Below are 21,841 nucleotides of genomic sequence, written 5' to 3'. Positions count from 1 at the left end.
GAGTTTACCCCCTCACCTGAATCTAAGGGAGCCTGACTCACCTTATCTAAGTCATCCTTTTCCAGGATAGCTATCAGGGAAGGAATGGTAGGGCCTCTGCCCTTTTTTAGCCCCCTGGCTGTGCACAAGGCACTCAGGTCTTTGTGGCTAAGGTTGTCATATCTGGAAGTTGCCCTGGTAGGGTCAACTGCTACAGGAGCAGAGCCTTAGGCTCCACCTGTATCAGACATGACTGCTAGTGTGGTGTAAGTGATGCACTTACCTACACTGAGTGTTTTCCTACTGTACCTTGCTAGTGAGTTGTAGTCAGGGTGTGCTAATCCCTTTAATCTACAACTACTAAGTTCAGTAGAACTTAATATGCTGAGCTTTTGATTTATATGTACCTAAAGTAGTTGATGTGATCTTTCAATTTGATGTAAAGATTGCAATGGTAAAACAAACAGCAAGCTCAAATCCGCACCGCTGCACACCAATGTGAGAAGTTGGCCTGATATGTAGTGTTTCCAATTCTGGAACCACTTGGTATCAGTCCAAACAAACCCCAAAGATGTCTGGTTGTAAGTCAACCTTGTTAGACAAGCTATCCTAGAGGTAGCATGGACTAAGCAGCCTTAAAGGCTAAACTTAAGAGGTCGTGTTAAGCGAGCTGTTTTACCACATACAATCCTGTAATCAAATGAAAGGACACCACACAAGTATATATTATAAAAATATATGTGTTTATTTCTAAAATAATCCCCAGTACTCTTTATGAGGAAAGGGGCACAAGCGTTAAATCAAAAGCACAGTATAACATACAAAGTTGCACAATTTTGGATGAGGGCCGGTGGCCACTCAAACCATATACTAAAAAAGTGGTATAAGAGATACCAATCGAACAGTGGTTAGGCCTAGGGCCTAGAGAATCGCTGGGAGCAGTCAGGACTAGCAATGCTGAAGTCGGGAGTAGCCCACGGGACTTGGGTGCAGCACGGAAAGTGCGGCTTGCACCAATGCAATGTCAATGGTGCGTAAAAGTTACACAAAGTGAGTTTAAAGATACTTCCGTTGAACCTAGAGGAACAAAACTCAAGACACAGACTCAAGACACAGACCCTAGAGGTGTGTACCAGTGTGGGAACACCGGTGTTGCAATGTTACCTCACCCACAGGCCGTGGGTGCACAGGGTCGAAGTGGCGTCGGGTTTTGACACGCAGGCTCTTGGTGCTTGGAGCTGAAGAGGCTGCAGGCGATGTGAAGCAGAAGTGTCCGGTGTGATCCAAGGGTGGATCGAAGTCGAAAAGTACCTGAAAGCAGAGGGGACAGAGTCTGGGTCACTCAGCAGTGACCAGGGTGGAACCAGGACGGAACCAGGCAATGTTGGGCGCAATCAGGTGGTTGTCGAGAGGCTTCTCTCCGCTGTCACGTGGGCTCTGGGGCATCTGCGACGTCCAGGAGCAGGTCACGATCTGTCCCACGTAGGCTCTCGCCGTCAGCACCGTCGGCTTCAAGATTGCAGCAAACAGCACTTGGCAAAAGCAATCCACGCGGAACCGGGAGATTGCTTCTCACTCGAACCAGGAGGGTCAGAGTGGGGGCTCCTTTTTACAGGAGCTGGTGCAGATCTGGAGCAACCAGAAAAGCGAGTCGTATTCAAGTTTTCGTCGGCACAGGGGCCACAAGCCAGCTGGCAAGTGACCGGGCCAACGCGTCGAGCCAACACAAGCAGAAGGGCCCCACGCAGCACTCGTAGAGTGTGGAGGGGGTAGCTTTGGTGCAAGTGTAGCTCGGGGTGGGGGCTTCTCAAACCCCGGTGTACAGCTTCGAGGGTCACTCGTGGGCTGCACTGTCAGCGTCTCGTGGCCTTTCCAAGATGGCGTGCCCCACGCTTCCGGTCGCCTCCACTGGTCTCAGCTCTGCAGGGACTGTGGATCGGGCTGGGAGAAGGCAGGCAAGCTTGATCTCGTCGATCTCTGTCGCTCGAGTTCCGGCGGGAACTGCAACAAAGCAAGGGTCGAGGGCTGGTTGGTACCTGTTTGCACAGGGTGGTCACTCCTTGACCACAAGGGAGATTCTTCCGTCTTCTATGATGAGTAGAATGTCGAAGGGTCCAGAATTCGTTTCTTATGTTTCTTCAGGATGATCTGAGTTGCATTGGCACTGCTCCCACTCTTATTCGAATCTGGTGGGCTGGACATCCTGCTAGGTCCCCTTCTATGGGTGGGACCCAGGAAGGGGGTGGTTACACCCCTTTCCTTTGATCCAGGCCGCGCTGGGACTGGGGCTGGGAGGCCCCAGAACCGGGTTGGCCGGATTATGCAAGGGGCAGCCTTGTGCTCCCCAGGCAGTGTCTGGTTTCTTTGAAAGTAGTGTGGCTCACTGGTTAGAGGCGGCAATCCCGAGAGCAGAGGACGGCCCGGGACCAGGGTTCGATTCCCGGCACAGCAGGTTTCTGGACCAGGGTCAGCGGACTTGATAATTCTCTCGCCTCGGTGCCCACTCTGATCAGTGATCACACTCGGCAACTCTGGGCATCAGCTTGCCTCATCTTCACTAACGGCCCCACCAGACTGCCGGGGATGCCTGGCCTCACCCTGGAGATACCCATTAAGGGACCATCTCTCAGGGAAGCCAGGAAGGGTTTCGCAGCGGTCGAAGCGCCTTGGGACCCTCCGGGTAAGTAGTGCGCTATATAAATGCCTATACATTTACATCTATACATACATTTACTACAATCCACTATCTCCTGTCTGGGGTGGTTTTACACCGCCCTGCGACAGAAAACCCTTTGTCCAGGCCACCATATGCTGAGTTTCGGTCAGCAGCAGGAGGTCAGACCCGTGTCTGTGGCAGAGGCATCCATTTTGTGGATCTGAGGCTCATTTTAAATCAACCGCGTTTCAGTAAAGTAACATGTCTTATCCCTCTAGAAGGGTGGAATGCTACCCCCGTCGCCCGAACTGGCGAGGGGGTAGTATTCCAATTCGTATGACACCTTACACGACATGTTTTGATAAAGCCAAACCAAAGTTGCTATATAACCGCGAGGATTATAAGGCGCTTAAGAGTATATGGTATGGCATTATCCCGGATCAGCTTAGGGAGTTGTTCCCGACAGCTGCAGACAGGCTCAGCTCATGCCGGAGCTCCATCTCACATAAAACCACGCACTCTGCCTCCAGGATTGATGAGGCCTTCCATAGGAGTGGCTTACAGGCTATATATGTGTCCAGATATAGGTTTAGATATAGGTATACTATATCTAAGCAAGGGGTGATTACACCCACTTGCCCCAGCTGAGTGATCAGCCAGTTGTGTCAATTTAAGAACCAGCCAGGGGTGGCAAAAGCTATGCTTCAGCCCCTGGTTGGCCTTGGTGGCACCTATGCCCTGAGCACCTATAGTGCATGGTACAGGGGCTGACAAGGAGTCCATTTCCAATTGTGGTATGTACCCATAGCACATGTATTATGAATTTAGAGAGAGAACAGCAGGCTGGGGGTCTGATTAGCAGGCCCACAGCCTCAGTAAGTCGAAAACCAGTGAAGCAAAAAGCAAAAATTGGGGTGACCATAGGATAGCAGACCCTACTCTCCTACACTTAGGGTACGTAGAAATTGTACCAACATTAAGGACTATGATGCCCAATCTGAACAGATGAAACAGAAATTTATTGCACGAGGTTACCCGCACAGACTAGTACGTGAGGCATACAAACGAGCATGTTACTTTGATCGTGATGTCTTGCTTAACTCTGACAAACGCCAAAAAGAGCATAAACTAGTATGTATTACTAAACACTCTCCTTTGAATGCCACTGTCAGACAAATCATTAATTCAAATTGGCATCTGTTAAATGTAGAACCCACCCAACCTAAACTATCAAAGCCGATGTTTGCGCATCGTCGCAATAAAAACCTGAAAGATCTAGTAGTGAGATCACGCTTTGAGGGCCCCAATAATAAGATCCCATACATACAGAAATCATTTGAAGGCGGCAACGCGATCAAAGGAACCTCTAGATGTGGCACATGCCAATCATGTGATGGCATCATCTCAGGTGAAACCTTTATATTCAATCAAATTAAAATACAAGCCAAGGAACTATGGACATGTAATACCAGTAACATCGTTTATCTATTACTATGTCCATGCAACTTAGGTTATGTTGGAGAGACTTCAAGAACTGTGAAACTCCGACTTACTGAACACAGATCTGCTATTAAAACACGAAAACTGGCAGCTCCTTTGGCTTTGCACTTTTCTGAATTTCACCATTCCCCATCTCAGATTCGGCGGCGGATTTTAGAAAAGATCCATATACCTAACAACAATGGTGGAGATAAAATAAGAAAAAAGAGAGAGGTGTACTGGATCTTTTCTTTGAACACATTTACCCATGGTTTAAACAATGATTTGCCATGGATAAACGCGATATTGTAGTAAATAAATAGGTTTATTATGTTACCTTTAACCACGCTCAACACTAAAAATAAATAAAAACTAAAAATAAATATATATTCAATCTCTCTATAATATGTAAACACAAGCTTTATAGATAGGCAGATGAGTTCACATTACAGTCCAGGCAAAAATGAAATGCTTTCCCTTTAAGATGCATGTGATCGCAATTAAGCCAATGGGTGCAGTCGGTACTTAAACCAATGGCTGCGCGCGGTTCAGATCCTTGCCGAAAAATTAGATACCGCCGGGATCTCTTTGCCACCGGTCCGCGCCTCTGAGTATTAATTACGGTAAGCCGCAGTACTAGAGAGGCGCGCTAAAAGAGTTAGTTGTATACCGCCCTTTTAATAATGCGAGTCGTATCTGTGTTTCCCACTATAGAAATAAAGACACCGGGTACCATTTGCAGCCGGTTTACTTTGCTTGACACTAAAACCGCTAAAAACCACTATTGGCATTAAGAGGTCGTCTATAGTTAGTAGACCTTTCCTGTTAATGACGCCGTTTCCGTTTCCGTCTGTTCTATGCAGAATTAAAGACGCCGGGAACCTTTGGCAGCCGGTTTATCCACACTGATAATCTACAGGTAAAACTAATGTCCTTCTCATCAGGTGCAGTATGTCTAGGACATTTTATGTTATAAACAATATAGGTGAATAACAAATACGTACGTTTCTTCTTTGACATCCAGAGTATAAGACGCTAATATCCGCGACGCCATGATCTATCCATTGAAACGTGACCACTAAGCTATTGGTTTTTTAAAAATATGGTAAGAAGGAGATACTATGTCCTAAAATTGCAGAGGTTATAAAAGCTGACTAACAGAGTGCACGATTAAGACTCATAGAACATAACCTAATGCGTGCCAATTATCTCCTTTTATGCTTAGAATAAAATTTCCCAGTAAGGACGTTCTTTTCCATCAGCGCCTCTCAGAAAATATCACTACAGATTAGTTTATTTACTTGGTAAGAAACTTTCTGCAAAAAAATAATCTGTGAAATATGTTGGATTCGTACTAATCACTTACCTGAGGAATTGCCAACTGGCAACTTATGACGCACCGTGTCACTTTCCCCACCCAATTGGCCTTATAACTATGTAAAATAAGCTCAACAAAATATTGAGAAAATGTGCAATAGAAGACAATAGTTGAAATTATGATGACTGTGAAACATTTTGGAACCCTTTTGTACAGAGTTTAATATTCCTTATCCATTTTCAGGAACTATAATCTGCTGACCCCATACATCAATATATGACGTTAGCTGTTATTTCTAGCCCATCTAGGTAAGCAGTTACTGAATTAAAACGGCGAGCCTACTGCAAACTACCTGATGTGGTTTTTTGCAATATTCAAAATAACCCATATGAATTAGTTAATGTGAGACATATCATATAAAATCATTATGGATAATTCTTGGGACATATCACTCTAATGTCTAGCGAAGGAACTTAATATTCTATACAAATATTTCGTGTTTTTCCTGTCTCTCCCACTAATATGGTTCTTTTCACCCTCTATCATAAGTCTGTTTTGTTTGGTTAGCCTTGTTTCAAAAGCAATATACTACTCAATAGGAGGGTATTAAGACAAAAAAAACTAGAGTGAGCAACATTAAGTGTTCAGAATCATGTATATAGGTGTCTGTGGACTTGTATATAGATATATGTATATATGTATAAATGATGTTTTTCTTTTTCTTTGACAAACTCATGTATCAGTACGTAGCGGTATTATCAAATTTGTGAATCAAGAAACACAAGCCTTGTATATATAATAACATAATTTGAATCAGAAACGTTTTTTTGCACTGTAATACATAGATTTGTAAATATTTTTAATATGTTTTACAGAAATACGATGGTACAGTCCTGAGGAAGACACACCTGTGTCGAAACGCGTAGACAGGAAACCATCTTTTAACTGAATTGTAATATGTATTCGATAAACATCTGAACTTATACATATGTTACAATGCTGAAACATTTTATCATGCATGTATATGAATGTACCAAATTTTTATAATTGAATAATTTTTTATTAATGAATTAAAATGTATCAAATGTGCAAAAACTTGTTTTGCTCACTTTTTATTGTTTTGTTTGGTAAATGCCATTGTTCATGTGCTAGTGTTCATTAGAGATTTGCCTGAGTACTATATTCACACAAAATGTTTTGCCCTGACTCAGGAAATTGATCCATATCAGGGGGTCCTTGTTTGCTTCATAAAAAATCCTACAACGCAGCGTGCGCGATTGTTAAAGGTCGCTGGCGCTTTGGTAAATTCAGACCGATAATTACCAAAACTGAATTACTCAAAAACTGTTCAGCTCAGCGCTGAAATAAGATCTTTAAAGATGGTGCTTGAAAATGCTGATCGCGAATTCCCCACACTGATAGTGTGCGATTCGCTTTACTGCGTCAGGTCTTACAATAATGATATACAGACATGGATCAAAAACGGATACAGAGATGACACAGGTGCCACAATAAAGCATAAAAAGCTCTGGGAACATGAAGTTCTTTTGCAGAAAGAACTACAAAAGACTCATGTGATACATATACTGAGTCATCGACGTGATGGCGTTCACGTTGCAGGGAATTCATTGGCTGACAGAGTCACAGCGGCAGCGGTTCAATCGGCTTCCGTAGCCACAAAAAAGCTTTCTAAAAAACACAGACGGAGAAACCATGCTGGCGGTAAAAGCCTCATTAAAAGGCGACTATGTAGCATTACCTCTCGACTATCCACTCAGTAATACATACATAATTGATGCGAACTCCGTTCCTTTTGCTCAAATCCCTGGAGTGGGGAATAGAGTAATTCCAAACACGAACCGGAGAGTTTTCTTAATTGAAGACGCACACATGGGATTGGGTCTAAGGCACCAAGAGATCGTGAAATCTCTGAAAGAATTACAATCAGAATACTGGTGGGCGAGGATGATCTTGCAAAATTACAAATTTGCGAAGGATTGTCCAGACTGCAACAGAGATCGCAGTTGTGAACCGGACCAGACTACTGCCAGGACACCTTTATTAGAAAGCATCAGGCTATCTATACGCAGAAATCCAGCCGGAGAAATAAGTCCCCATAATTATTTAGACTAAGATTCACTTAAGATATATACACCATCCCTCGGCTGACGCCAGAACTGTTATAAAAGATTTGCGAGCCTTTATCTGCACATACGCAATTGGCATGCTACATTCTGACCAGGCTCCTGCGTTTAGCTCTCGGGCTTACAAGGAGGCCATGGCCGGCATGGGCATTGCATTGCGGTACTCTTCTCCCTTCCATCCAGAGGGAAATGCGGTAGTGGAAAGCTGTGACATAAAGCAATCTATAACGGCAAGGGTATTAGGTTCGGGTGATGGGTGAGTCAAACATTTAACAAGCGTCCAACGTAGTCTTAACAATCTGCCAAGAAATTCTCTAAAAGGTCTCACTCCCTACGAACTATTGTTCGGTACTAGAATGCGCATCCAGGACTTAGATTGTCACACTTCAGTGGTGAAAGAAAAAGCCTTTGATATCAAAGACCGTTTGGCTGTTTTACAGGACTTAAATGAAACAAGAAGTCGTCTAAGTAACATAAAGTTAAAGCCAACGACCACTGAAGAAAAACTACCTGTCCCAGCAAGACCTGTCTGGATTCCAAAGATTGGGGATCTAGTCAGAGAGAAGATCGTGGTGAAGAAGGAATTTGGGCCTTCTTACAGAAAAACAGTACCTGTCTTAGCTGTCAGAGGAACAAGATCAGTAGTACTACTGCCCCTTGCTGGTAAAAAGGAGAACAGAGTTGTATCCATCGACCTGGTAAAACCACAATCATGTGGCCAATAATAAGTAGTAGGCCCAGTGGACTCCCGAGAAATAGCAGAAGACCAAATCTTGCTACAATCCAAGAGGTTCAAACTGAGAGACTAATAACTTTTGATAAACCTGCACTAAATAAAAAAGGACTATGCAACAAAGCCATGGAACTTGTGCCTCTTGAAACCCAAATTGCAACAGTTCGTCAAGAAACACCTGTCTACAACGATGTAGCATCTGACTATGCTAATGAAACAAAGAAAAATCAAAAGACAATTGAAAATCTGGAATCAATTCTAACAATTGACAAAATGGCATCTGGCTACTTCATCAATTTCAATGACTTTTCTGATGATCCAAGTGAACATGAAGAAATGCCATCAACAAAAACTTTCAAAGAAAAAATGACTGAACTTTTTCACCAACTAAAAGAAATATATCCGATTTCACCATGGATTGAATTTTGGATTGTGTCAGGTGTACTTTTCCTCCTGCTTTGGCTCATCATGGTTTTATGTTTGGGTAGATTTATTGATGGAAAATATAGTATAATGGACACAGCAAGTCAGAACATCAACTTGGTCCTAAAGCCTCACAGATCCTCTCACATCGAGAAAAGAGAACGGTCATCAGTGAACATCACAGCCAATGCAATACCCAGTGGGGTAGCATGGGACAAAACTGATTATGAAATCTATGGCCCGATTGAGCTCTTGAAATATCCACACCAGTTTAAGGTTTCCTTAAGTGACTTTGTGACACCAAGTACTTTCTCTGATGATTGGAACTTTGAAAATATTAATAATATGATGTCAGATTTAGTAATGTCAGCCAAATTTACAGAACATGATTATTTACAGGGTTCATCGAACTATGAAGAAATGTACTGTTTTAACCACTATGGTCATCACTATTTGCATAAATCTGCTCAACCTAGAAATGTTTTTAATTATAACCAATGGGAACATTGTCCAAATCCACCAAAAGGCAGCTCGAAAACATTTAATGAGAAATTTCCATACTCCTCAGGGTTTAACAACAGTGATCCATAAACGTTTTATTTTAAAATGTTAAATAAGACCGGAATGAAAACAATGTTGACAAATACTAAATTGATTTACTCAGAAAATTTTATGACAAAATGTCTACATTTGGTTTTGAATTTTGGAAAAATAACATTGAAACAAAAACCATCTGGGGTTCAAAAGACTGGCAGGTACAAGGTCAAGAAGCATTATTTAGAGCCTGCATGATCCCAGAACAGATAATATTCCTGAATGACACCATTCAACAAACCACTTGTCTTGGCCTAGCTAAGATAAAAAGAATTAAACAAACCGTCTATTCCGAAGCCCATAACTGATAGTAATAGCACTACAGATGTGGAGATAGACGTATCCCATATTTTACACCAAAACAGAACAAATCCAGATTGGAAAAAATGGTTGATCTGGCCCACAGACACTAATAACTGTCAAGATAGATTCCTGAACAAAACACAGGGGTTCAAACTGACCAGACCAGACCCAAGATACTCCCAGAGACAACATCCAGGGATAGTTACAACATACAGTGTAGGGAAACTATGCTTTGAGTGGCTACAGAAATCCACACTGGCTGAAATTAAGCAACACTTGGCTTTACTTAAAGAAGGTGCTGACTTGCGAGATTTCATAATGGGACCTCGCAAACAGCGTCAAAAACGTTTCATAGCGGCCGGTATATACGCAGCTTACAACGAAGCTTGGAAAGTAATGCAAATTGAAACAGCAGAAAAAATACGAGAAATTGATCGTATTAATTTGGAAAAATCACTTTCTGTAGTGGACAATGGGTTAACGACTCTGTCCTCCAGAATATATTCACTAGACAGCATTGTATCATCTGCTATTGATATAATAGAGCAGGACTTACTAATGTTACAACATGGTCAGTCCCAATTACGTTCTATTGTACAGCTAGGCTGAACGTTGCAAAACCTGCGTTCAGGCTACTTGCCATGGCGTCTAATCAACATAACGTCATTATTTTCTATCTTTAACCTTACTGATAAACAAATCAGTTTGGCACAAAAAGGAGAAGACTATACGATTCTGAGCATTGAAAAACTTGAGAGATTACCATTGACAATGTCAGAGAGACCTGTCATTGAATGGATAATACACGGAACAATTACAATTCCGATAACAACTTTCCAGTTTAAGTATTGCCAAAAATATATACCAGCAGGCCAGTATGAAAGGTTGGGTAAAGGATACATCAAATCAACCTGGGATTTACCTTATACACACAAATGTTATAGTGAAGGGAAAAAGGAGGTATTCCTTAGTGGTAACAATGGTAAAAAATCACTAAGCGGTACACTTCTGTGTCAAGGTATTAACTTGCATGAAGCCTGCGAAGGGTCTTCAAATAACCTTTCATGTCACCTGCATGGCACTCCTGCAAAACAGATATAGCCATTTTCAGACAGCTTTCCAGCGGCAGTTATGTTCTAATAAGTGACTACAGCTGTTGTGGCATGGTGCCAGGAAAAGCCTATCTCGTAACCGTTACTTCCAGGGTCATTTGCTGTATGCAAGTATTGTATCCACACAGCAATCCAGACATGGAGGCGGCAATAGGCCTTCTTTGAATATCTCTTCTATTCGAATTGATACTTTAAGCAGAATGATGTCTATTCTTTTACAGACAACTGTGCCTTTAACCTCCTCCAAAGAGACGTATGATCTGCAAGTTGCAAGGACAGCGGCAGAGATACATTCCCTATTATCGACAAATTGCCCTGTGCATTTCGTAGAAATGTTAGGTCAAATCTTAAACACGTCTGATACCAGTGGCATCGCACATGTATTTAAGACAATTTTTTCGGGACTGTTCGCACCCTTTGAAACAGTTCTGGGCATTTTTCCGAATTTTGTCCATTCCCTTTTCAGCGGCCTGCCTCTTCTTTTGGGACTCGTAGCAGGAATTTTATTTTTGATCCTTCTGCTCCGATATGGCAAGCCAAGTCACAGACAAAACTCCAGCAACGATGGAAGAAACGATCCTAGCAATACGCTACCGAGACCAAATCACTAAAGTCCTCTGATTAGCCCAGCTAAGAGATCTGAGTGCAACTTGGTTTCTTTCATTCAGACCAAACTGGCAAGATTGCATCTTACCTGTGCTTCGATCTCTGCTATGCGGAGAAGAATGCGTGTTGGACGTCTGTCTTACACTACCATCAGCAGTACCAATGGATATCGATACTTTGCTAGGTCCGGTAAAGACTCATGCAACGTGTTGTCCCCAGCGGCTACCTATTCTGATGACAGCATTCGTTGAGACTTCACCATTACGAGTAGGTGGCGGTGAAGTACGAGAGGAAAGCAGCACCAAACAGGTACAACGGTCTGTGAGCATTGCTGATCCAAACATCGATGATAGCAATCATTTTCACATATGCAAAATTTCAGCATTTTCGTACTTGGTCGAACTTTCACCTGATGTTGTAGACCAATTTTTTGCAAGCTTGCCTGATATGATGTTCTCTCCAGTCAACGAGAATAACTTTTAAAAACAATGAGCACACAGCGTTCCCTGAACTCTGAATTCAGCCTTCAGTTTTGTTATAAACAACACTACTGAAAACAATTGGAACAATTTTTCCCCTGAAAGCGAAATTATTTTTCCACTTCCAAAATATTTACTTTTTTTGGCACAGGGTACTCTGCTTAAAGTAGATCTATTCTTAGAGAACAGAGCTTCTATTTTTAGGATTCTAGAGACAATATTTTACCTCGGCCTCTAGCTCATGTACAGTTTTGTATAAATATGTGATGAAATGGTCTCGACCTTCTTTTCTGTATACAGAGCCATTTCATGTGTAATTTTCGTAAATCATTCTGCTGATATATACGCATTTAACTGAATGATATCACTGCTTGAAAACGTACAGTACCAATACTCATTTTCGTGTATATACCATACACCATTTCAAATGCAATTATGTATTTTGGGGTGGGTTGGAAAACACACATGCATCGTTATATGTTTAATATTGCTTATTATTTAGTAATGATGAACATTAATACGTGGAGTGGGTGTTGTGTTTCTATCTAGGACCCCAATTAGATATTCCAGATTTATGCCCTTATGTGGTTATAACAAATAATATCCTTATAAAGGCATAAGAATCATATCCATATTTAGTAATAGCCCATGCAGTCCAAATACGGCAAGGCTACTCCCATAGACTCCTAGAAAGTACAACGCGTTCTTTAAACATACCAAGCCTCCAGCAGCCCGGGAAATCCCCCTGCTTTTGTTTTGATATGAACAAGAACTCCTGGAGTCCAGAAAGAACTGTTAGTTCTTAGTGACGTCTTATGTCCAACCTTAAGTCAAACTCGGCACCTTTCAGGTATAAATATACCAACGTTGCCTTAAGCAAACACACGGTGGTTTGGAGCAGAGCGGCTATCTACTTCCCCAGCGCCCAGCTGATGCGAGAGCCGAAGGAAGCCGACCCTCCCCCTTGACGCACTGAGAGAGACGCTATCTTTTCTCCTGCCGAGAAATTCCAGCTCAGGTCTTTCCAGTCACCCTTGCGGGTTGCTGGGATATCGAGGCCTGAGAGAGAGAGAGATACAAGACCTCCTTCATTCTAGAACCAAGGTACGGAGCTGACTAAACCCTTGAGAGAATTCTTGATTCAGATTCTTGGCAAAAAACAACTTAACTTAAACTGCAACTTACTTACTCCTTCCCACGTATTAGGCTTAGGTCAGGTACACCGGGGTAGGCGTATTTAGAAGCACCAGTTGAGTACGTTGGTCAGTGTTTTTATGTATGTATATATTTTATCCATTTTAAAGTATCATATGGCTAAGAAACCATATCAATGCTTTTACAGTATTATTTCATAATACTACTTTTACTGTACTCACTTTACTTTATGACAAGTATTGCAATTGTGGCAACTCACTTCTCTTGCATGAGAAAGGAGACTGCTCAATAAATAACACCTTTTATTGAAAAACGCCAGTCTCTCTATTTCTCTGCACTCTGGTGAAACTAAGCATGCACGATTGACTGAGTGAAATAGCTGTCTATTGTTTTCACACGACTCTAGAGATACACTCTTTATTCTGAGGGAGCAAAGTGTCATATATATGCGGTTGTCAGAAACTAATCCCTTCTTGTCTAAATCAAAAGAGTTAACTCTTTCCTGAACATTCGAGAAAGTTTCTAATGACCTCTGAGCTAGCTGGCAAACCTAATTTAAGTTGAACATAGTCAGTAGAGACCTAGATGACCTCAGGCCTACGTCTAAACTGCTGTTTATGTTATTCCAATGCACAGAGCCTATTGGGAATATAGGAACTACACTACAGGGGAAACAATTGTACCGTTTCGGGGAAAGAGAGCAGGCACTTGGGACCTGGCTAGGAGGAACCCAGGGCACTTCCAGTCAAAATTACATCACATGCCAGGGAACAAAAGGGATGACCATGTCAAAAAGGGACACTTTCCTACAAGATAGGTAAACATGTAAGAGTATGAAAAAAAATAAACTACACACCCTAACAAATCACTGTTAAGGACCAGTGCACTGGATGGGAAAGAGTCTCCAATCTATGTTCTCTTTAGCAACAACGTCATAGGTTTAACAGAAAAAATGCTCTTGATGCAATCCTTGAATTTGTACAGCTTTGAGAATTTCAGTGACAACCTAAAGTTCTAAACATACGAAACTACTGAATTTCACCCGTTCTAGTTCGCTCTGGTAACTATAACTCGTGCCTTAAAGCAACTGTAAGTCCCCCCTGGTGGTGTCATTTTACTGATAATAATGTACTCCATTCTTCAAATTCAGTTTAGGATTGTCGTTGTGTTGTGTTTTGACATTGTTTTGGTACTACATAAATACTTTACTTACTGCTGTAAATTAAGCATGCCTTGCTCTGTGCCATAGCTAACAGTGGGTTGAGTTCAGGTTCATTTAGTAATAGAGTTCTCCCTAACAAGGAATGAGGTTATTACTCAAGGTGGACTAGTGACTCAATTTCTTTCGACATTTTTAATATTTGTGAAAATTATTTAATTCTTGACAATTACACAGATTTTGAGTCCGTTTTTGACATGTGGAAGATGCCACACCCAAAATAACTAATAACGTCACAAAGAGCTAGAAGCATCAAATTAATTTCTCAATGCTACTTTTACCTCGGCCTCCGGATCCAGATGCATGGGCTCCAGTTCCACTTGTGTGGGACTTGCAACTGTAATAAAAAAACAGCACATAATAAGGAACATTAAACTAATTATTTGTATTCAAATATCAGAAAATAGAGACAAAATCAGAAGTGTATGGGAATCTTCACAATTCCACTAAGTTGACTAGTGAAGAAGGCATTACTGGACTACTGGAATGGAAAAGTCCCATACCTGGTGATGGATGTGCACCCATGCCCTGAGAGCCTCAGCTGCATGTATATCTGGACCCTTGGTTGTGATTTTTGGTTTGAGCATACACGGATCATGTGTGTGTGCCATGACCTAGACCGGTCTCATGATAATATGGTGTTGTTGTATTTGAAGGGGAATGCCGAGCGCTACCTTTGTGGTGGAAGAGGACTATTACACTTAACGGGAGTTAACTGAACCTAACACGGTTGTGGTAGCTGTAGGAAGCTGGCTCTGTATATACTGTACCACAGTAAAGTATAGGATTCACAGATTCCAGTGGATCCCCAAAGTCTGACAGAGGTAAAAGTAGATAATACCTTATTCTCTATTTGTGGTAGTGTGGGACAGCAGTAAGGCTTTATCAGCTGGTAGTGTTAAGCATTTATTGTACACACTCAGGCAAGAAATGATGTCACACACAAAAACTGAACACACACCAATTGCTTTGTATACAAATATTTATTTCTTGTATTTTACTTTTAGAACCAAGCAGGACTTGGTGCAAGTAAGTAAAATAGTACTTTATAAGAATAATACAGTTGAATGCAATTGAAAGCAGTTGGCTTTGTTAAAGGTAGGGGTAAACAAAGGAGAGAGTGAGGATTATGATCCCCAAGATAAACTATAAACAAACAGCGTGGAAGGACACGCTTGCAAAAAGACGACTCACTTGTATGATGATTTACATGAGGGCCAGAAAACCATTAGGTTTGTTAAAAGACCCCTCACCCACCAACCTAGTTGGTGGCATGCTTCATCATTGAGGTCCCAACCGGGTAGCTGAATGGCACCCAGATGTGCTGCGATGCCGGATTACAGCGGAGCTGGTGTTGTGTGGTATGTGAGGAAAGTGGTGCAAGTTAAAATTATCTCTGGGAGTCCTTGCCAAATACACTGTATTATTAGCGGCCATGATAATGTTAAAACTAAAAGAGAGGGCAACTTTGGAGAAAAATGCTCCTTGTTGTCACAATGGTAGGTCTACATGTTTCCGCCCCTTAAAAAGTGGGGGGCTTTCGTCAGAACCGGTTGAGGAAGTGAAAAAGTTGCAAAACTACGCCACGTGTAAGGTGATTAGCAACACACACACACTAAGGTGTGTTGTAAAGTAGGGGGTGTCTGTATACTTACGGACCGACTGATAAAAAAACACTGGCTACGTGTTGCTAGTAGCTTTTCAGGACCCAGGAGGGGCGCCCATCTGTAGTCACACATTCATCAAGACGCAGCACCCACCGATGGCACCTGGTTCGGTCGGCATGTCGAAGGATGCCGAGACACAGTCTGTTGGGCCACCCAAGGCCATGGGGTGTCAGGTGTAGGGGTGTCTTTTGGCGTTGAGTTTTCCTTACCGGCTCCAATTGGAGGGGATCCTCCAGATAGGGGCTACAGGCGTCATGGAGAGAGACTTGAGGTCGGTCAGGGATCACCAGATCCCAGGTCAGGATCGCCGGGGAGACCTCTTCGTGGGGTTGGGCCACTCAAACTTGGGCAGTGGGCTTCAGGTACAGACTCGTGGATTTGGCCGGAGCCAGAGTATGCTGTTGAGCAAATCTGGTACTCACAGGAGACAAAGCCCTTTTAGTGAAGGCAGGGCAGGTCATCCGGGTTCTATGGGGCTGCTGGCTGCAGGACGCACCGGGATTCCGCTGGAGCAGGTCGCGGTCGGGAGAGTCCAGTAGGGCTGGGGCCAAGGCAGGGGTGTCCTCCTCCTCTTCTTTCAGCACAGCTTCTTCGGTACTTCTCTCTTCTTGTCTGAGGAGGCAAAGTTCATGTTGCCCCTAAATACTACATTTTGGGGTGTTTCAGGTAGGTACAGGTTGAAACCAATGAGTCCCTTTCTTGGGGTGGGTGCACTCCCTATTTTGCCACCCTCTAGTTGGAGGTGGGCATAAGCCTCACTCTGGGTCACCACATCTTCAAGATGGCGTGGACTGAGAGTTGTGCTTCGCCTCGCCTCCCCCACCTGAAGGGTGGGGTTGGCAAAGGTGGGCACACCTCTCCTCCTATCTTGGTTTTCCCGCTAGTTCTCCTGCCCAAAGTGGGTGTCAGAACCAGCGGGGGCCAGTTGCTGGGAGCAGCAAATGGCTGGGTCAGCTCACAAAGTCGGCAATCTTTTGAAGCTTCCCCTTCCTGGACCATGCCCATCCTAGAGGAGGAGGCTTGGCACCTCTGTCCAGGATGTGCTTTGTTTCAGGACCCCTGATTGGGAGGCTCTCGACTAAGGGGTCCAGAAACATGTCTGTGGGTGGCAGCGGGCGAGCAGCCAGTCAGCCAGGACACGAGAGTTAGGTCGTTTTTCATGCGGCATCTCTAAGATGCCCTCCGAGTGCATTTTACATTAAATCTCACCCTGGCATCAGTGTGGGTTTATTGTGCTGAGAAGTCGGATATAAAACTTCCCAGATTTAAGTAAGGCCATTATGGAGTTCGTAATGACAAACTTGCCAGACCATATACCCTTTACGGCTTTGCTACACTTACAATGTCTAAAAATGGACTTAGACACTATCGGGGTACAAGGCACCTGTACCCGCACCAGCGGTATAGTGCACCCAGCTAGAGGGGTGGCTTACCTATGCCATGGCAGTGGATGGTAGGCCTGGCCCACAGGAGTATGTGCCAGGTAGACTCTTAATTTTGCTTGCACCAAAACACACAGCCTGCAATGGCAGTGGGTGTGTTGAGGTACAGGGCCTCTAAGGGTGGCACAATATGTGCTGCAGTCCTTAAGAGGCCTTCCCTGGTCACAGTGCCCTTGGTACCCATGGTCCCTTTTACAAGGGACTTACATGTTGCCAATTGGGATTGCTGACAGGCTAGACGGGTCCAGGAACGAGAAGTTATTTTACAATACTGTCATGGTTGTGGCCAAGAGGGACATTGCCGCCTCCTGGAAACTTCCCACACCGCCAAGTTTGGAGACATGGCGAAGGCGGGTGGATTGGTGCGCAGCTCAAGAGAAACCTATGTACGAAGCGCAAGGATGCCCTAAGAAACATCGGAGGGTGTGGAGCAAATGGCTGGGGGCCATGGAATAACCTGTCCTCTAGACAAGAAGTGTGTGCCTACAGCTGGGGTAGGCGGGACTGTCATGTGATGCCTGTGTTTCTTTTACTGTACTATGTCAATACTGGTGCTTTCTACAGCTGTGCTGTTGGTGCTTGTGTTTCCAAAAAACAATAACGTTGTTTATAAAAAAAAAACTGATACAGACCTCTGTTTGAGCGAAGAAGCTGCCCCTGAAAAGATTTTAGCTTCCTTTATGGGTGTAACCACCGTTATAAGCTAATCCCTTATTAGGCGTAAGAAGAATAATGATTCTCAGCGTGGATGGTTCGATTTGAAATGTACTCAAGCACTTCTCCGGCTTAAGAAAGAATTGCAGAAAATTCCTAGAAACTTTTCTGCAATAAGGCTAGCCAGAAAGGCATATAGACATGCATATAAGGCTAGAAAGACCACAATGAAGAAGGAAGCTTGGGAGGCCCTACATGAGATCTCAGTAACTAAAGACAGTGCAGCGTTCTGGAGGGCAATTCGAGCCCCTTTCCTGACTAGTGAGGCGGGCCCAACTATCGAGATAGCCATACCTGAGGATTAGTGAATTAATCACTTTTCCCAGGTATACAAAGGAGAGGGTAGTCCCCTCACAGATCCCTCAGGATACTTCTGGTATGAACTGTTCCTTGCAGTACAAGGAACTGGAGTTTAACCTAGAGGAGGTGGAGCGGGCCCTTCAAGCTAGCCAAGGTGGCAAAGCTCCTGGCCCAGATGGGGTTCCCGTTGATATTTTTAAAACAAACACCAAGTTGTGGGGGCCCCTCCTGGTACAGGTGCTCAATGCTAGTTGTAGCACTAGTTTCTTGCCTACCTGGGTAGTCTCCACTATCGTGCCTATTTTTAAAAAGGGTGATAGGCACGATCCAGGATGCTACAGACCCATCTCCTTATTGGATGTAATAATGAAGGTGGTAGGCAGAGTTCTTCTTGAGGGTCTTCAGGACTGGGCTGAGGAGAACTCTGTTCTGTCAGACCTGCAATATGGCTTTATGGCTGGGGTAGGGACTACTATTGAGAAAGTAGAAACCTTTCTCTATTGGTGGGTGTGAGAAGTTGGCCTGATATATGATGTCTCCAATTCTGGGGGCACCTTGTATCAGTTCAAACAATCCCTTATGGTGTCTGGTTGTAAGTGAACCTTATAGACAAGCTATCCTAAGGGTAGCATGGACTAAGCAGCCTTAAAGGCTTAACTCAAGAGGTCGTGTTAAGCAAGCTGTTTTACCAATCACAATCCTGTAATATCAAATGAAAGGACACCACACAAGTTATATATTATAAAAATATATGTATTTATTACTAGAATAATCCTCTGTACTCTTCATGAGTGCAGAGGCATAAGCGTTTAAACAAAAGCACAGTTAAATATATAAAAGTTGCACAATTATGGATGAGGGTGGGAGGCCACTCAAACCATATACTAAAATAGTGGTATAATAACCACCAATCGAACAGTGGTTAGGCCTAGGGCCTAGGGAATCGCTGGGACCAATCGGGACTAGCAATGCTGCAGCCGGGAAAAGCCAGCGGGAATTGGGTGCAGCGCTTAAAGCACACACACGCACCAATGCAAAGTCAATGGTGCGTAAAAGTTACAAAGTTACTGTTTAAGGAACCTTCTGACTGACCTAGAAGGACGAAACTTTAGACATATACACTAGAGGTGTGTACCAGTACAGGAGCACCGGCGTTGCCGAGTTAGCTCACCCACAGGAAGCGTGTGCACAGGTGCAAAGTAGTGTCGGGGTTCGTCACGCAGGTCGATGGTGCCTGAAGATGAAGATGCTGCACGCGAAGAGAAGGGAAGTGTCCGGTGTGATCCAAGGGTGAATCGAAGATGTAGATGACCTGAAAGCAGAGGGGACAGAGTCTGGGCCACTCAGCAGTGACCAGGGTGGAACCAGGAAGGAACCAGGCAATGTCGGGCGCAATCAGGTCGATGTCGAGTAGCTTCTCTCCGCTGCCACGTGGACTCTGGGGCACCGAGGATGTCCAGGAGTGGATCACGAGCTGTCCCACGAAGGCTCTCGCTGGTGGCGGTGTCTGCTTCCGGATTGGAGCAAACAAACCTTGGCAAGCACAACCCACGCAGGATTCGAAGATCGCTTAGTACTCGGACCAGGAAGGTCAGAGTGGGTGCTCCTTTTCAGGGGAGCGAGGGCCAGTCCAGAGCAACCGGACTGGCGGGTCAAATTCAAAGGTTCGTCGGTACTGGGGCCACAAGCCAACGGGCAAGTGACCGGACCAACGCGTTGAGCCAAAAAGTGCAGAAGGGCCCCACACAGCACTCAGTAAGTGTAGAGGGGTGAGCTTCGGTGCAGGAGTGGCTCAGGGCTGGGGCTTCTCAAACCCCAATGCACAGCTTCGAGGAAGCCTCGGAAGCTGCACGGTCAGCGCCTCGTGGTCTTTCCAAGATGACCGGCCTCACGCTTCAGGTCGCCTCCACGGGTCTCAGCTCTGCAGGGACTGTGGATCGGGCTGTTAGAAGGCAGGAACGCTGGGTCTTGTCGAACTCTGTAGCTCGAGTTCTGGCGGGAACTGCAACAAAGCAAACGTTGAGGTGCTGGATGGTGCCTGTTTGCACCGGGTGGTCACTCCTTGACCACAAGGGAGATTCTTCAGTCTTCTACGTCGAGTAGGATGTCGAAGGGTCCAGAGTTTTGTTTCATAAGTTTCAGTCAGGATAATCTGATGTGCGTTGGCACTGCTCCCACATATATACCAATCTAGTGGGCTGGATTACCTACTAGGTCCCTCCTATGGGTGGGACCCAGGAAGGGGGTGGATACACCCCTTTCCCTTTGTCCAGGGTTGCGCTGGGTCTGGGGCTGGTGTGCCCCAGAACCGGTTTGACCGGATTATGCAAGGGGAAGCCTTGTGCTCCCCAGGCAGTGTCTGGTTTCTTTCAAACCTCCCTGCTACAATCCACTATCTCCTGTCTGGGGTGGTGTGACACCTCCCCGCGACAGGAAACCCTTTGTCCAGGCCTCCTCTGCCAAGTTTCGGTCAGCAGCAGGAGGTCAGACTCTTGTCTGTGGCAGAAGCGTCCATTTTGTGATGCTGAGGCGCTTTTAAAATCAACCGCGTTTTAGTAAAGTAACATGTCTTCTCCCTCTAGAGGTGTGGAATGCTATCCCCGTCGACAGGACTGTCGAGGGGATAGTATTCCAAATCGTATGACACCTTACACGACATGTTTTGATAAAGCCAAACCAAAGTTAGCACATAACCGCAATGGATTATAATGCACTTAATAGTATATGGTATGGCATTATCCCGGAACAGCTAAGGGAATTGGTCCAGACAGCTGCAGACAGGCTCAGCGCATGCTAGAGCACCATCTCACATAAAACCAAGCACTCTGCCTCCAGGGTTGTTAAGGCCTGCCATAGGAGTGACTTATAGGTATCTATGTGTCCAGATATAGGTTTAGATATAGGTATACTATATCTAAGCAAGGAGTGATTACACCACCTTGCCCCAGCTGAGTGATCAGCCAGTTGTGTCGATTTAGGTACCAGCCAGGGGTGGCAAAAGATATGCTGCATCCCCTGGTAGGCCTTGTTGGCACCTATGCCCTGAACACCTATGGTGCATGGTACAGGGGCGGAGAAGGAGTCCAGTTCCAATTGGGTTATGTACCTATAGTACATGTATGTGAATTTAGAGAGAGAACAGCAGGCTGTGGGTCTGATTAGCAGGCCCACAGCCACATTACGTCAAAAACCAGTGAAGCAAAAAGCACAAATTTGGGGCGACCATAGGATAGCAGACCCTACTCTCCTACACAACCCCCCCCCCCCCCCCCCCCAAACGCAGGGACATTAAACTTAACCTTGACCAGATAAGTCTTCATGTTCTAAGTGGAAGTACCTGGAGAGACCATCTGCATTACCATGGTCAGTCCCTGGGCGGTGCTCCACCGTAAAGTCCATCCCCTGTAAGGAAATGGACCACCTGAGTAGTTTGGGGTTTTCACCCTTCATCTGATTTAGCCACAAGAGGGGCTTATGGTCTGTCTGAATTAGGAAGTGAGTTCCAAACAAGTATGGCC

At 44.4% G+C, this 21,841-nt stretch overlaps 1 protein-coding gene across 1 annotated transcript in view; it reads right to left on the bottom strand.

Annotated features, from left to right (window-relative positions):
* The window catches only part of PPP1R7 (protein phosphatase 1 regulatory subunit 7), a 1,034,080-nt gene that overhangs the window by 798,257 nt on the left and 213,982 nt on the right, over positions 1-21,841 (bottom strand). The window contains exon 3 of the mRNA XM_086943981.1: positions 14,482-14,537. Coding sequence (XP_086800107.1) covers positions 14,482-14,537 — 56 coding nt within the window. The remainder of the gene's footprint in view (positions 1-14,481; positions 14,538-21,841) is intronic.

The sequence above is a fragment of the Lissotriton vulgaris genome, chromosome 11 (assembly GCF_964263255.1).
Source record: "Lissotriton vulgaris chromosome 11, aLisVul1.2, whole genome shotgun sequence".
NCBI classification, from domain to species: domain Eukaryota; kingdom Metazoa; phylum Chordata; class Amphibia; order Caudata; family Salamandridae; genus Lissotriton; species Lissotriton vulgaris.
The sequence above is the reverse complement of the archived record's forward strand: the minus strand, read 5'-3'. Positions and strand labels throughout refer to the sequence as shown.